Here is a 12,419-nt window from a genome sequence, read left to right as displayed (position 1 = left end):
GAGTTTTCGGAGGAGTCTTTTGATGTCTTATACCATGCTCTTTACAATAAGCATCAAATGGACCTGAGTTCTCACCACCACTGTCAGTACGAATGCATTTCAACTTCTTCCCAGTTTCTCTTTCAACATAAGCTTGAAATTGCTTGAACACATTCAAAACTTGATCTTTGGTCTTCAAAGTGTAAACCCATAATTTCCTAGAATGATCATCAATAAAGGTTACAAAATAAATAGACCCTCCAAGTGTTCTTGTCTTCATCGGCTCACACACATCAGAATGCACCAAGTCAAGTATCTCCGGCTTCCTTGAAGATGGATGGCTCTTGAAAGAAACCCTGTTTTGTTTTCCAGCAAAGAAATGGTTGCACTTTTGCAAAGCAACCTTGCAACCAGATAAAAGATTCCTCTTGGATAACATATTCATGCCTTTCTCACTCATATGACATAATCTCTTATGCCATAAATCAGTTTCATCAACAAACTCAGCAGCATTAACGACATCTTTCACAATCTTTGCTTGAGTTAAATAAAGAGTAGAGTGTCGAGTACCTCTAGCAACAATCATGGAACCCTTGGTGAACTTCCAGCTATCACGAGAAAATGAGCTATCCAAGTCTTCATCACACAACTTACCAATAGAAAGTAAGTTCAACCGAATATCTGGAACATGCTTCACACGCTTCAAAGTCAACTTAGTACCGTTGGAGGTTTCTAAGCAAACTTGTCCAACACCGGCACATTTTGCAACACCTTGATGAGCCATTTTCACATCACCAAAATCACCAAGAGTATAAGATGTAAACAAATCCCTCCTAGATGTAACATGAATAGAAGTACCACTATCAATCACCCAACTAGTGCTATTATCAACAAGAAGAAAATCATCATGAGTTACATTAACCTTGTCTTCATTGCTACCATCATCTTTATTTGTGCTCTTGCCTTTACTTGCCTTGACTTTCTCTTTCTTTAGCTGCCAACAAAATTTCTTCACATGTCCCTTTTGACCACAATGATGAAACTCAATATTCTTATACTTTCCTCGAGACTTGCTTCTGCTTTGATCTCTACCTTTAGGACCTCAACTTTTGTTTCTCCCCCTAGACTCAGAAAAAAGAACATCTGAATGTGTAGTCGATGTACCTTGTGACTTTCTTCTCATTTCTTCATTCAAAACACTGCTCTTGGCAAGATTCATAGAGATTACACCATCAGGAGCAGAATTAGACAATGACATTTTGAGAATTTTCCACGAGTCAGGTAAGGAGCCAAGAAGTAACAATCCTTGAACCTCTTCATCAAACTTGATACCCATGGAAGATAACTGATTCATAATTCCTTGGAAATTATTCAAGTGATCTGTCATTGATGTCCCATCTGTATACTTCAAAGCCAACAACTGCTTGATCAAAAACATCTTGTTTTTCCCAATTTTTCGAGCATACAACTGTTCAAGCTTAATCCAAAGGGTTCGAGCATATGTCTCTCCAATAATATGGTTCAACACATTATTGTCAACCCACTGCCTAATATATCCACAGACTTGTCTATGCAACAAAGTCCAATCATCATCAGATTTATCATTAGGCTTCTCTGTACCAAAAACTGGTTGATGAAATTCTTGACATAAAGCAAATCTTCCATTTTTGACTTCTACAAATCATAATTAGGACCATTAAGAGTGATCATCCTACTAGTATTAGTATTAGCTTCCATTGTTCATAGAATCACAAGCCCAGAAAAATACCAACAAGCTCTGATGCCAGTATGAAAGAGCCTAACAGCGGAAACGACACAAATATCCAACACAAGAATAATATGAAAGCACTCACAATACAATATAGCAGCAACTATAACAAGCAAATATAGCAAGTAAAGCAATAACAAGAACACACTGATATTTTAACGTGGAAAACCCCCTCAATGTGAGAGGTAAAAATCACGGGTCGTATAGACCAATGAAATAGCTCCACTATAATCAAATGAGGTACAAGAGAGTCTCAAACAAAGCACAAAAACGTACATATAACCAGCCAAAATATCAAATCACCAAAACTTACAAATGAGAAGCAAGAAGATGAAATATACCAAAAAATAGAGCTGCTGTCGAAGCCAATTTCTCCCTCTGCAGACCTCCAATTAAAATCTCTACCGTCCAGAATGAAGAACAAGATGTGAAGAATCTAAAGTTCAAATTTCACGTCGATCCAACGATGAAAGAATGAGAAACTGTTATTCAAAGATTGCTGCTCTGTGTAAAAACGGAAAACCTAATTCCTCTCTTGTGAAGCCAATTTCTCCTACTGCAAACCTCCAATCAACATCTTCACCGACCAGAATAAAGAACAAGATGATAGAAACACGAAATTCAAATTTCAAGCCGATCCAACGGTGAACGAATGAGAAACTGTCATTTGAAATTTGCTGCTTTACAAAAAAATGGAAATTCTGTTTTTCCCTCTTCTCTCTCTTTTGGTGGCTACTCTCTTTCTCTCAAATTGAACCCAAAATCTGATTAGGATTGTGACACAATAGATACAAAGAGACACCCTCAAAATGTTGAGTTTGAACCTCACAAAGGAGAGAAAAAACCTAACAACACCGAATGAAATAATATTAGACCTAATAATTGTTGATGACATTGCCCGACATGATTATAGGTTGTGTTTTTTGTTTTTAATTGTAGGGCTTTTTCTATTCGTTAGTTTTTGTTGTGTTGAGCTCTTTTACTTAAAAAAAATTAATAAATACCAAAATATATCTTAAAAATTATTTTCAATAAATAAAGATGTCATACCATTTAAAAAGTTTAATGTTTACAAATTCATAAAAAATAATAACTAAATTATATTTTAATATGACACTTATTTAAATAAAGATGTTAAAAACATATTTTTATGAAGAGTCTTATATTAAAAGTGTATTTTATTTGTTTGGTCACATTTAAAAAAAAAATTTTTATAATATATCAAATTAAACTCTTCAATTTATCATCTAGTGATAAAAAAGATACATCTTTATAGGAAGACAATTATAAAATCTTAGTATCCACCTTTTAATATTTATGAATCTTAATATACATTTTTGTACACCTTAATTACTTAGTCCCCACATTTGGTAAGATGCAAATGTAAAGAGTAAAGACTAAAGAAGCGATTTTTTTCTCGAAATATCTATGCTACCATGAATGCGGAATTTTGTGGTGTGGTTTGTATCATCAGTATCTTACTATCTTATAAGTATCTATTAATTCACTCTCTATATAAACCCGCTATTCTTCATCACATTCACTCACTCACTCACTCTTCTCCATTCCGTTCCAGATAACACCCAACCCTACCTTTCCCAATCCACGCAGCTTTTCCTTCAAGGTTCTCTCTCTCTCTCTCTCTCTCCGCAATACATTTTTATTCTTTTTTGACATAGTTCGATTGTAAATAGATTGATTTTTGTAATTGATTGTTGTTAGGTTTTAAAAAAGGTGAATTAAAGACGAACTTTTTGTGCTTGAGGTTTGTGCATGATTGGATCGTGTAAAATTATCACCTGAGATGATATGGTGTGCTTTATGGGAATGGATTTTTCTCACTTAAAAAAAAAATCCATTTTTATCATTGTAGGACCCATTGTGGTCCAAATTTAAATATGAATCGTAAAAATCTAAGCTTGTCATGTTCGAAGAGGATTTTTTAATTGAGAGAATATACTTTGTGTCCTTTATTATTTACTGAACCCTTAATAATTTCTTTTATTTTTTTTAAATGATTCTTTCTGGTTATGAGATTTTTTGATATCTCTCATGATGGCTTCTGTGGTTGTCATAAATATCTTTGCATGTACAAAAGAATGTCTCCATTGAGCATGATGTGCTTGAAATTGTTCCGGAATGGAACTTTTGTTATTGTTTATTTATTTTTATGTAAACCTCTTTGGAAAACATGAGATTTTGGTATTTGGTTAACTAATAAACTTCTGTGCTTGACTCATATCTGTTTGTTTAAGTTTTTATTTTAAGGAAAAATAATTTTAATTAAAAACAGAATAACAGATGGATAAAAATTTTGAATAGTTGGATAAGTTTTAACTTTTGTGACATTTGATATTAAATTTTTTGGGCTCAGATTCATTTTTCACATAGCTAACTTGGAGATTCTGAAGTTCATGAATATGTAGTTAATTAGATAAGCAATTTGTGAATGTCAAAATTTTACATAATTTGATTCTTTTAACAGGGAATCTCTCCATATATGAGTATACAGATATATTCTGTCATTATACATGCCTGCTTGCTGTTTAACTGAAAATTAACCTTTCAAACATTGAAATTTTATATTTCTGCAGTGAGATGGCATCCTTGCATGCCAATGTGACATCAGTTGTTTGCAAAAGTGGCAACAATGCTTCTCAACCGAAGTTCCCAAGTACTACATTTTTGCCTGGGTTTGATGTCGCTGGATGCATTTCAAGTGCTTGGAAGAAGGAAGTTGTCCCTTCCTACGTGGCTTCGATACCTAGAGCAACATTAACATTTGATCCTCAAACAACCAATTCGGACAAAACCAAACAAAAGAAGCACACCGTTGACCCTGCTTCCCCCGATTTTCAGCCTCTTCCTTCCTTCGAACAGTGCTTTCCTAAGAGCACGAAAGAATACAGGTCTGACTTGTTTTCTCCTTTAGAAAGTTATGCAACCAATGTGATTTGCTTTCAGATAATATATGGCTTTCCAACCCATTGTTGGTAATCTGAATAAGCACACAGCATATTCTTGGATAGCTCATTCTATTACCAATGTTTACAGGGAAGTCATTCATGAAGGTACTAGTCATGTTCTCAGAGTTCCATTTCGACGAGTTCACCTCTCTGGGGATGAAGAACACTTTGATAACTATGATACAAGTGGTCCCCAAAATATAAGCCCAAGTATTGGTATGGCAATCAAGCATGTTGTCATTTTTCTTTGCCAATGGAAACCAGTACATTTTTCTTATGCATAATGTTGGGATAACAAGGACTATAATTCCTTTCATGCATATGTTCTATGATATAATCATTGATGTCATCACCAGCTTTGAGGAAAATCATAAGTACATTTAGTCCTGTCTTTTCTTCGTTCACTTCTTTTCTGCTAGCTTTGCTAGGTGCTTCAAACTGAGATTACTTGAACTACATCTTCCTCTTTGAAACTTATTTTGATTGAATTTCATTAACAGGTCATATATATGATATATAATCTCGTTCCAAGATGTTTTTACTTGTCCTTTTGTAAATTGTTGTTTTAGCATCAGTTTATGCTTAGCTTCACTTTCTCCAATTTGTTACTATTATTGATATGTGATCAACTAATTAAGGCTAAATTTCACAGAATTGCAAATTTCTACACTAATATGTATCTTGGTTATGCTGTGTTTTTTAAATCCAAGGTTATACATTACACCTAGCCAGATTAACAATTTTTTGTATATATTTATTTAACTTATTATTGTCATTGAAGAATCTAATTTTTGATTGTCTATACGCTTACACTAAGCCATTAGAAAATACATTCATTTACTTCATTTCTTTTCATGGATAAATTAGGACTCCCCAAGTTGCGCGCAGAGTGGGTTGATAGGAGAGAGAAACTTGGTACACCAAGATTCACTCAAATGTACTATGCTAAGCAAGGGATCATTACTGAGGAGATGCTTTATTGTGCCACTCGTGAGAAGCTTGACCCGGAGTTTGTGAGGTCAGAAGTTGCTCGTGGACGAGCTATCATCCCATCCAACAAGAAGCACTTGGAGTTGGAGCCTATGATAGTTGGAAGAAATTTCTTGGTGAAGGTAAATGCAAACATTGGAAATTCTGCAGTTGCTAGCTCTATCGAAGAGGAAGTTTACAAGGTTCAGTGGGCAACTATGTGGGGAGCTGACACAGTCATGGACCTCTCAACAGGTCGCCATATCCATGAAACTCGTGAGTGGATCTTGCGCAACTCCCCCGTGCCAGTTGGGACCGTTCCTATTTATCAAGCACTTGAAAAAGTTAACGGCATTGCTGAAAACCTTAGCTGGGAGGTTTTCAGGGATACACTGATTGAACAAGCCGAGCAGGGTGTTGATTACTTCACTATCCATGCTGGTGTTCTTCTTAGGTACATTCCCTTAACAGCGAAGCGCATGACAGGAATAGTTTCCAGAGGAGGATCCATTCATGCAAAGTGGTGCCTTGCTTATCACAAAGAGAATTTTGCTTATGAGCACTGGGACGAAATACTTGACATCTGCAATCAGTATGATATAGCACTATCCATTGGTGATGGGCTAAGACCTGGATCCATATATGATGCGAATGACACGGCTCAATTTGCTGAGCTCTTGACGCAAGGAGAACTGACACGTAAAGCATGGGAAAAGGATGTTCAGGTGATAAAATCATCATACTTTCTTGATATGCACATACTAATGTTCTGATAAATTAATAGCCTGGTGAAGTAACTTACTCCTTAGCTTCAATTTTGTATCGACTCTAAATATTATTTGGGCTAGATGGCGACCTTATCTATTTCATATGATCTTAAGAAACCAGTGCATTTGTTTACTTTGAATTACTTTACAGGTGATGAATGAAGGACCTGGACATATTCCAATGCACAAGATTCCTGAAAACATGCAGAAGCAGCTAGAATGGTGTAACGAAGCACCCTTCTACACTCTTGGTCCACTAACAACTGATATTGCCCCTGGTTATGATCACATTACCTCTGCTATTGGTGCTGCCAATATCGGGGCACTTGGTACAGCTCTTCTCTGCTATGTAACTCCAAAAGAACATCTTGGTCTACCAAATCGTGATGATGTGAAAACCGGAGTTATATCTTACAAGATAGCTGCTCATGCTGCTGACTTAGCAAAGGGTCATCCACATGCTCAAGCCTGGGATGATGCACTGAGCAAGGCGAGATTTGAATTCCGATGGATGGATCAGTTTGCTTTGTCTTTGGATCCAATGACGGCCATGTCCTTCCATGATGAAACATTGCCATCTGAAGGCGCAAAGGTAGCCCATTTCTGCTCTATGTGTGGCCCCAAATTCTGCTCTATGAAGATAACTGAGGATGTCAGAAAGTATGCTGAGCAACATGGCTATGGCGACGCCGAGGAGGCTTTGAAGCGTGGAATGGATGCTATGAGTGCTGAATTTCTAGCTGCCAAGAAAACTATCAGTGGGGAGCAGCATGGTGAAGCTGGTGGAGAGATTTACTTGCCAGCAACATACTTAAGTTCCAAAGAGAGGTGAATTTATCCCCGTACATTTTTATCACTTAAGTTCCAATTAATGAGCTCATGTTTGAGCATTATGTGAAAAAGGCTTTCTGTGCAATACACACTATTTGAGTTTTTAACCAGATTGACCTAACTATAAAATATTTTATATTTATATTGATCATCTTATACCCTTTTTAGTAATGCTATCATATAAAAGCAGCTTTTTTTCATACATCCCAAATACAACAGATTATCTTAAAACAACTTATCAGCTGAAGTATCCAAACATAAATTCATTGTTACATGTAACTATTTTGAGGCCTCATCAAGTGGGAGCCTCATGCATCGATTTGCTTTGTGGCTTGTGCAGTGCTTCATTTTTCTCAAGAATATGTATTATCTAGTCTAATTTTATAGGTTTACGTGAAAATGTACTTATTTTACTTTTATCATATATTACAGGACTATATAAATGAAGCAAATCAACGGGAGAATTGGCTACACAACTGGCCTTATCTATAAGGATAGTGTGAAACATTTTCAAGCTGGCTGTAGGAGAACAATACAAAGTTCAGTTTGTTGATAATATCTTAGACTCCTATCTTCAACTTTACTTTTGTTGTGAATTATCCAATTGTCAGGAATAAATTGTGTAATAGTATTTTGTTTGGTATCATCTTTTATCTTTCTGGGAAACTTTATTAATACCCAAGATGCACCAGGGGTGCCTGAATCTGCATGAGCACTGGCTATTATTAAAGCTAGGATGCTAGCAGATCAGGCTGAGATAGTCCCTTTGAACCTGATCAGGGTGATGCCTGCGTAGGGAGCGTGCATTTTTCTCTTTCTTTTTTTTTTGTATGCTTCTGCAGGGAGTGTGCCTTATATACAATGGTTTGGACTTAAGCCAATCCTGGTAAGCAGATTCAGTTTGTTGGCCATGTTAATTTCTAAGGGTTTGAAAGTTTTTAAACTGGAAAATATAATACAAAGATCTGAAGTTATTAGTTTGTTAATATATAGCTAAGATAAGAAAATATAGCATATAACCTTTACTCTCCCTCCTAATCATGTATTTTAGAATAGAAGGAATTTTTTGGGCATCCAAAGTTGGTGTCCATTTGACATCATCAAGATTTAGAGGTGAAAAATAAAAGTGAGTATTGGAATGGAGGTCATATTGATATCTAAGGGTATTGGAGTGTGTTAATATAGACTGCAGGGTTACATCCATCTCATGATGGTACCATAAAGGTGGTAGGGTTAATTCCCTTGCTTGTCTTAGCTCTACCTGTTTATAGGATTCAAAGGCCTCCATCAAGGTGTTATTCTAGGGGTCTCCTGAAGATTTGGTATTGTATTAGGATTAAGGAATCGAAGGTGCAGTTTGAGGATGAGATTGCAATATTGGGCCAGGATCGGAGGTTGGATTCCCAAAGATTTGGGACTGTGCTAGGATTATGGGATCGCGGACGCGATTGGGTTGGGACTGGGATCTGTGTGCCAATTTACTTCTAAAGATTTTTACGTTGTATTTTATTCCTTGGAATTTGAAAATGTGCAAATCAGTCATTTAAACTTTTATAAACATGCGTTTTAACTAAAACAAATGTATTATGCCTTGTTGAACTTTGGTTTTTGTGTGAATTGCCTCTCTAAAATTTCCTAAATTGTACAACTTTGATACGCCATGTTTTGTTAAAAGTGTCTTTTTATTGTTAACAAAGAACGGAAAAGATTATCATATCAATATATTTGATTTGCAGATTTGGGAAAGTTTAGGTAGTTGATTTGCACAGTTTTCGAATTTTTCAGAAGTTAAAGTGCACATGGTGTAAAAATCGAAGTGGTGAATTGCAATTATCCATAAAACTAAAAACTATCTTACATTATACATTCAACTTCTCAAAAATGTGTTATTACCAATTATGGGACCCACATAGGTGTTTCTATGCCTGGATAGGGTTGTTGTTTTGAAAGGGTTGTCAACAATTACCAACATAGTCATTTAGTCAATGAGTGATAGTGCATCAGAAACAGGAAGCAAACCCAGCAAGAAAAGCAACAGTATCTACTCATATTAGCTTTTACTTTTCACACATTACTTAAAATGCCTTTTTCTAACCTCCTTAACCCACCCTTTTGGCACATGCCCTTGTATCCTTACAAACAAGCTCTATTGTAATCATAGATACATGATAAACGCAAATGTATGAACTTGTTTCATTCCTCACTCAAGCACACTTCAAGACCTTCTCTCATTTTCACAGTTCAAACCTTTTTCAACAACTGTGCTTCTCTGGGTCTTACCTGTATTCCTTTCAAAATCACCTCACATATATAAAAATCTTGATGGTTAGTACCCAAAATTAAAGTTATATGAAACACAATGAATCACACAGGCTACTACTTTGAGAACAAAAGCTTGTCCTTGAGGAACAACTCTAGGAGGACTAAACCGGCTAGAATTCGGCGCGAGCCGAGATGCATCTTTGGGATTTGTTGGCATACGGAGTTCTCTCCCATTGAGTTTCTTAAGGGTGTTGCTGAAAGATTGACAAGGGCTATGTGCTGTGGTTCTGTCAGTAGAAGACGACCCCTGAACCAAGGGTTGTCGACGTCTGTAGGAAAATCGAAGCTGACGGCGGCATCATCTGTTGATTATTATAGGGCAGCTGCAGTTGAAGACTGCATTGAGTTCATCCACACTTCGTTCTCAAGATCAAATTCTTTAACCGCTGCACCAACTCCTTCCAGGGATGAATTTATGCATGCTTTCTTGAGAAACTTTGAATCACAGAATGTGTGAAGCTATTAACCTGTTCTTGCTGCTGTGTGTGTGTCTACCTTTTGAATGTGTTTAGTTTCACAAAAACGATGGTGCCATCTGATGATTACTATGTTGGATATGTATGGTTGTATTTTGTGTTTGTATCAGCAGAACTAGCTGTGTAGTATTTTGATGGGATTCGAAGCTCTAAACCTTTGACACTGCTTTTGTTTGTATATGTATGGTTGTATATGAATGCGTTTATTATTTTTTATTATTATTTTTTAAATATAGATAAACTTCTTATCAATTTGAAAGCCAACTTTTATATGCTTAATCAACTATACAATAACAAGTTAAGTTTGTTCTATTAGGTTGGATACATGAATCAAGCTATGCGATAATATTTCACAGCAGATCATGCTTAAATCAACTGTAGTAAACTGTAACCATGACCACATATAAACATCACAGTATTGTGGAATATTTAATCTGATAATGGGAGGATGCTAGAGATTGCAACTATTTATTTATTTAAGTCCATAGCTAGGCTAATAGATCTTAAACTGACATTTTCTTGAGCAAGAAATCTCTTTATTTTCTTAAGTGTATCACTAACATTGCATAGACCAACAACATCACTTGCTAACTAGCTAATTGTATGATTTAGTAAATCTCATTTGACAATGAATCTCATTTTGGGTGGTCATCTGCAAAGTGAAAATGAAAATGAAATTGTGGATATCTTACATAATAACTGGTTTCAAACTATTTATTAATTTTTTTTTATCTTCATATTGGGAGTACTAATTTATTTTTTTAATTATTTTTAAATAAAGAAAATTTTTGAATTTTTTGTCTTCAATGTATATATTTCAATTTTTATTCGTTTAAGTATTAGAAAGATAATTAAGATGATGAATTTGCTCTATTACAAACTATATGTATCACATAAATTCAAGTTAATTGCCAAGATAAGTAAACTAAATTACCAAATTGGCCTAAAGACTTCAAACAATCCAAATTGTTGAAAACAGAATGTACCTGGCAATTCTAACTGATCCAAAAATGAATCCATTTGTTCTGTAAATACAAATGACCAATAAGAGCAAAAAAAGGACACACAGCATAAAAATATTCCATAATGGTCAAGAGAATTTAACATAACCTTTAAACAAGGTAAATTATATAGCAATGGAAATTAAAATGCTTCATCTTTTTTCCTTTTTTCAATTAATTTTCAGTTCTTAGCAAACAAGCCTCCAAATCCACCATTCTTCTTCTTCTGCGGCACGGTGACGGAGTTCCTGCGGCCGCCATTAGTGGTTCCTCCGCCACTCTTGTCCTCAACCTTCTTGAGAATTGGATCAGTTTCAAGAAGCTGATCTTCCTTCTGCAAATTGCCAAGGATCCAATCAAGCAAACCCTTCTCTTCTTTGTTGCCACCAGAAGCACCTTTTGCTGCTGTTGCTGCAAAGACTCTACCTGTTGCTGGTGCAAATGACATGATCACTGAAGCCATTGATGAATTTTGATAGAAATGGAAAATGGGGTGGTTGGAAATTATGGAAAGTTTGGTTTTTTGGATAGTGGCAATGATAATATTGTATGTGTTTGTGGTTGGTTGTGGAAGGTCAATTTGGACCGTTGGATTGGATTTTGAATGGTTGAGATGGGAGCTGTGTGTTTATGTGGCACGAGTTCTCCACAAGTGTCTTATCTTCATTATATTTCTACTTTTTTTTTCTTTTTAAATAAAAAGCAAAACATTTTTGGCGAGTTGATGAGAAATTTTAACGAGATTTCTCAAATGTCATAAATGCATGATGTTGGTGACTAATAAAAAAATGTTAATTAAAATAAGAGTTTTCTCATTTTTTGTAGTGTAGATAAATAAGGAGTGAGTTATATATTAAATTTATTTTTTTTACTTGAAGATAATTAGTAATAAGTGTTTTCAGGATGTTTATTAAAGATATTAATAGGATAAATCACATATATAAGTAATTTTTCATTCACTATTACACCATTATCCTAAGTTGATTTTTGTTACGTATATATTTTATAAAAATCATTCTGATTTACTATTCGTTTTGAGAATGATTTTTATAAGATATATGTGTAACAAAAATTAATTTAGAACAACAGTATAATATTAAGTAGGAAATAATTTATTTAGGTGATTTACTCTTAAAAAAATTCAATATATTTACTGTAAGAAAAGTAGAAAACTTTTAAACCATAAAAAGCTCATTTAACTAAATTTATTAATTGTGATTACATAAACTGAATATGCCATAACCACGCAAATATTTTATATTTCTCCTCCAAGTAGAGTGCTCATTTTCGTTGTTTTTGGTCGAGGTTCATTTTCATGATTCACGAGGCATTGAATTTGC

The 12,419-nt window shown here is 35.0% G+C and overlaps 2 protein-coding genes across 7 annotated transcripts; one reads left to right on the top strand and one right to left on the bottom strand.

Annotated features, from left to right (window-relative positions):
* Positions 1 to 3,108: 3,108 nt before the first annotated feature.
* LOC112720026 (phosphomethylpyrimidine synthase, chloroplastic) lies at positions 3,109 to 10,294 on the top strand. 6 transcript variants are annotated; one of them, XR_011867201.1, is made up of 9 exons: positions 3,109 to 3,202; positions 3,324 to 3,371; positions 4,342 to 4,656; positions 4,802 to 4,929; positions 5,581 to 6,407; positions 6,601 to 7,277; positions 7,713 to 7,819; positions 7,973 to 8,166; positions 9,653 to 10,294. XR_011867201.1 is itself a non-coding variant. In XM_029290089.2 (7 exons), exons 3-7 carry the CDS (start codon positions 4,346 to 4,348, stop codon positions 7,720 to 7,722), a joined length of 1,953 nt encoding a protein of 650 aa, XP_029145922.1. In that variant the 5' UTR covers positions 3,109 to 3,207; positions 3,324 to 3,371; positions 4,342 to 4,345; the 3' UTR covers positions 7,723 to 7,926. The 6 variants fall into 6 exon arrangements, 4 of the variants coding, with proteins under 4 accessions (XP_029145922.1, XP_072062467.1, XP_029145921.1 ...); XR_011867200.1 differs by having other exon boundaries at positions 3,109 to 3,207; XM_029290089.2 differs by lacking the exons at positions 7,973 to 8,166; positions 9,653 to 10,294 and having other exon boundaries at positions 3,109 to 3,207; positions 7,713 to 7,926.
* Positions 10,295 to 11,044: 750 nt separating this feature from the next.
* Positions 11,045 to 11,862, bottom strand: LOC112720025 (uncharacterized). Its single transcript, XM_025770819.3, has one exon. The coding sequence runs from the start codon at positions 11,540 to 11,542 to the stop codon at positions 11,261 to 11,263; it is 282 nt and encodes a 93-aa protein (XP_025626604.1). The 5' UTR covers positions 11,543 to 11,862; the 3' UTR covers positions 11,045 to 11,260.
* Positions 11,863 to 12,419: the final 557 nt, after the last annotated feature.

The sequence above is a fragment of the Arachis hypogaea genome, chromosome 11, assembly GCF_003086295.3.
Source record: "Arachis hypogaea cultivar Tifrunner chromosome 11, arahy.Tifrunner.gnm2.J5K5, whole genome shotgun sequence".
NCBI classification, from domain to species: domain Eukaryota; kingdom Viridiplantae; phylum Streptophyta; class Magnoliopsida; order Fabales; family Fabaceae; genus Arachis; species Arachis hypogaea.
The sequence above is the reverse complement of the archived record's forward strand: the minus strand, read 5'-3'. Positions and strand labels throughout refer to the sequence as shown.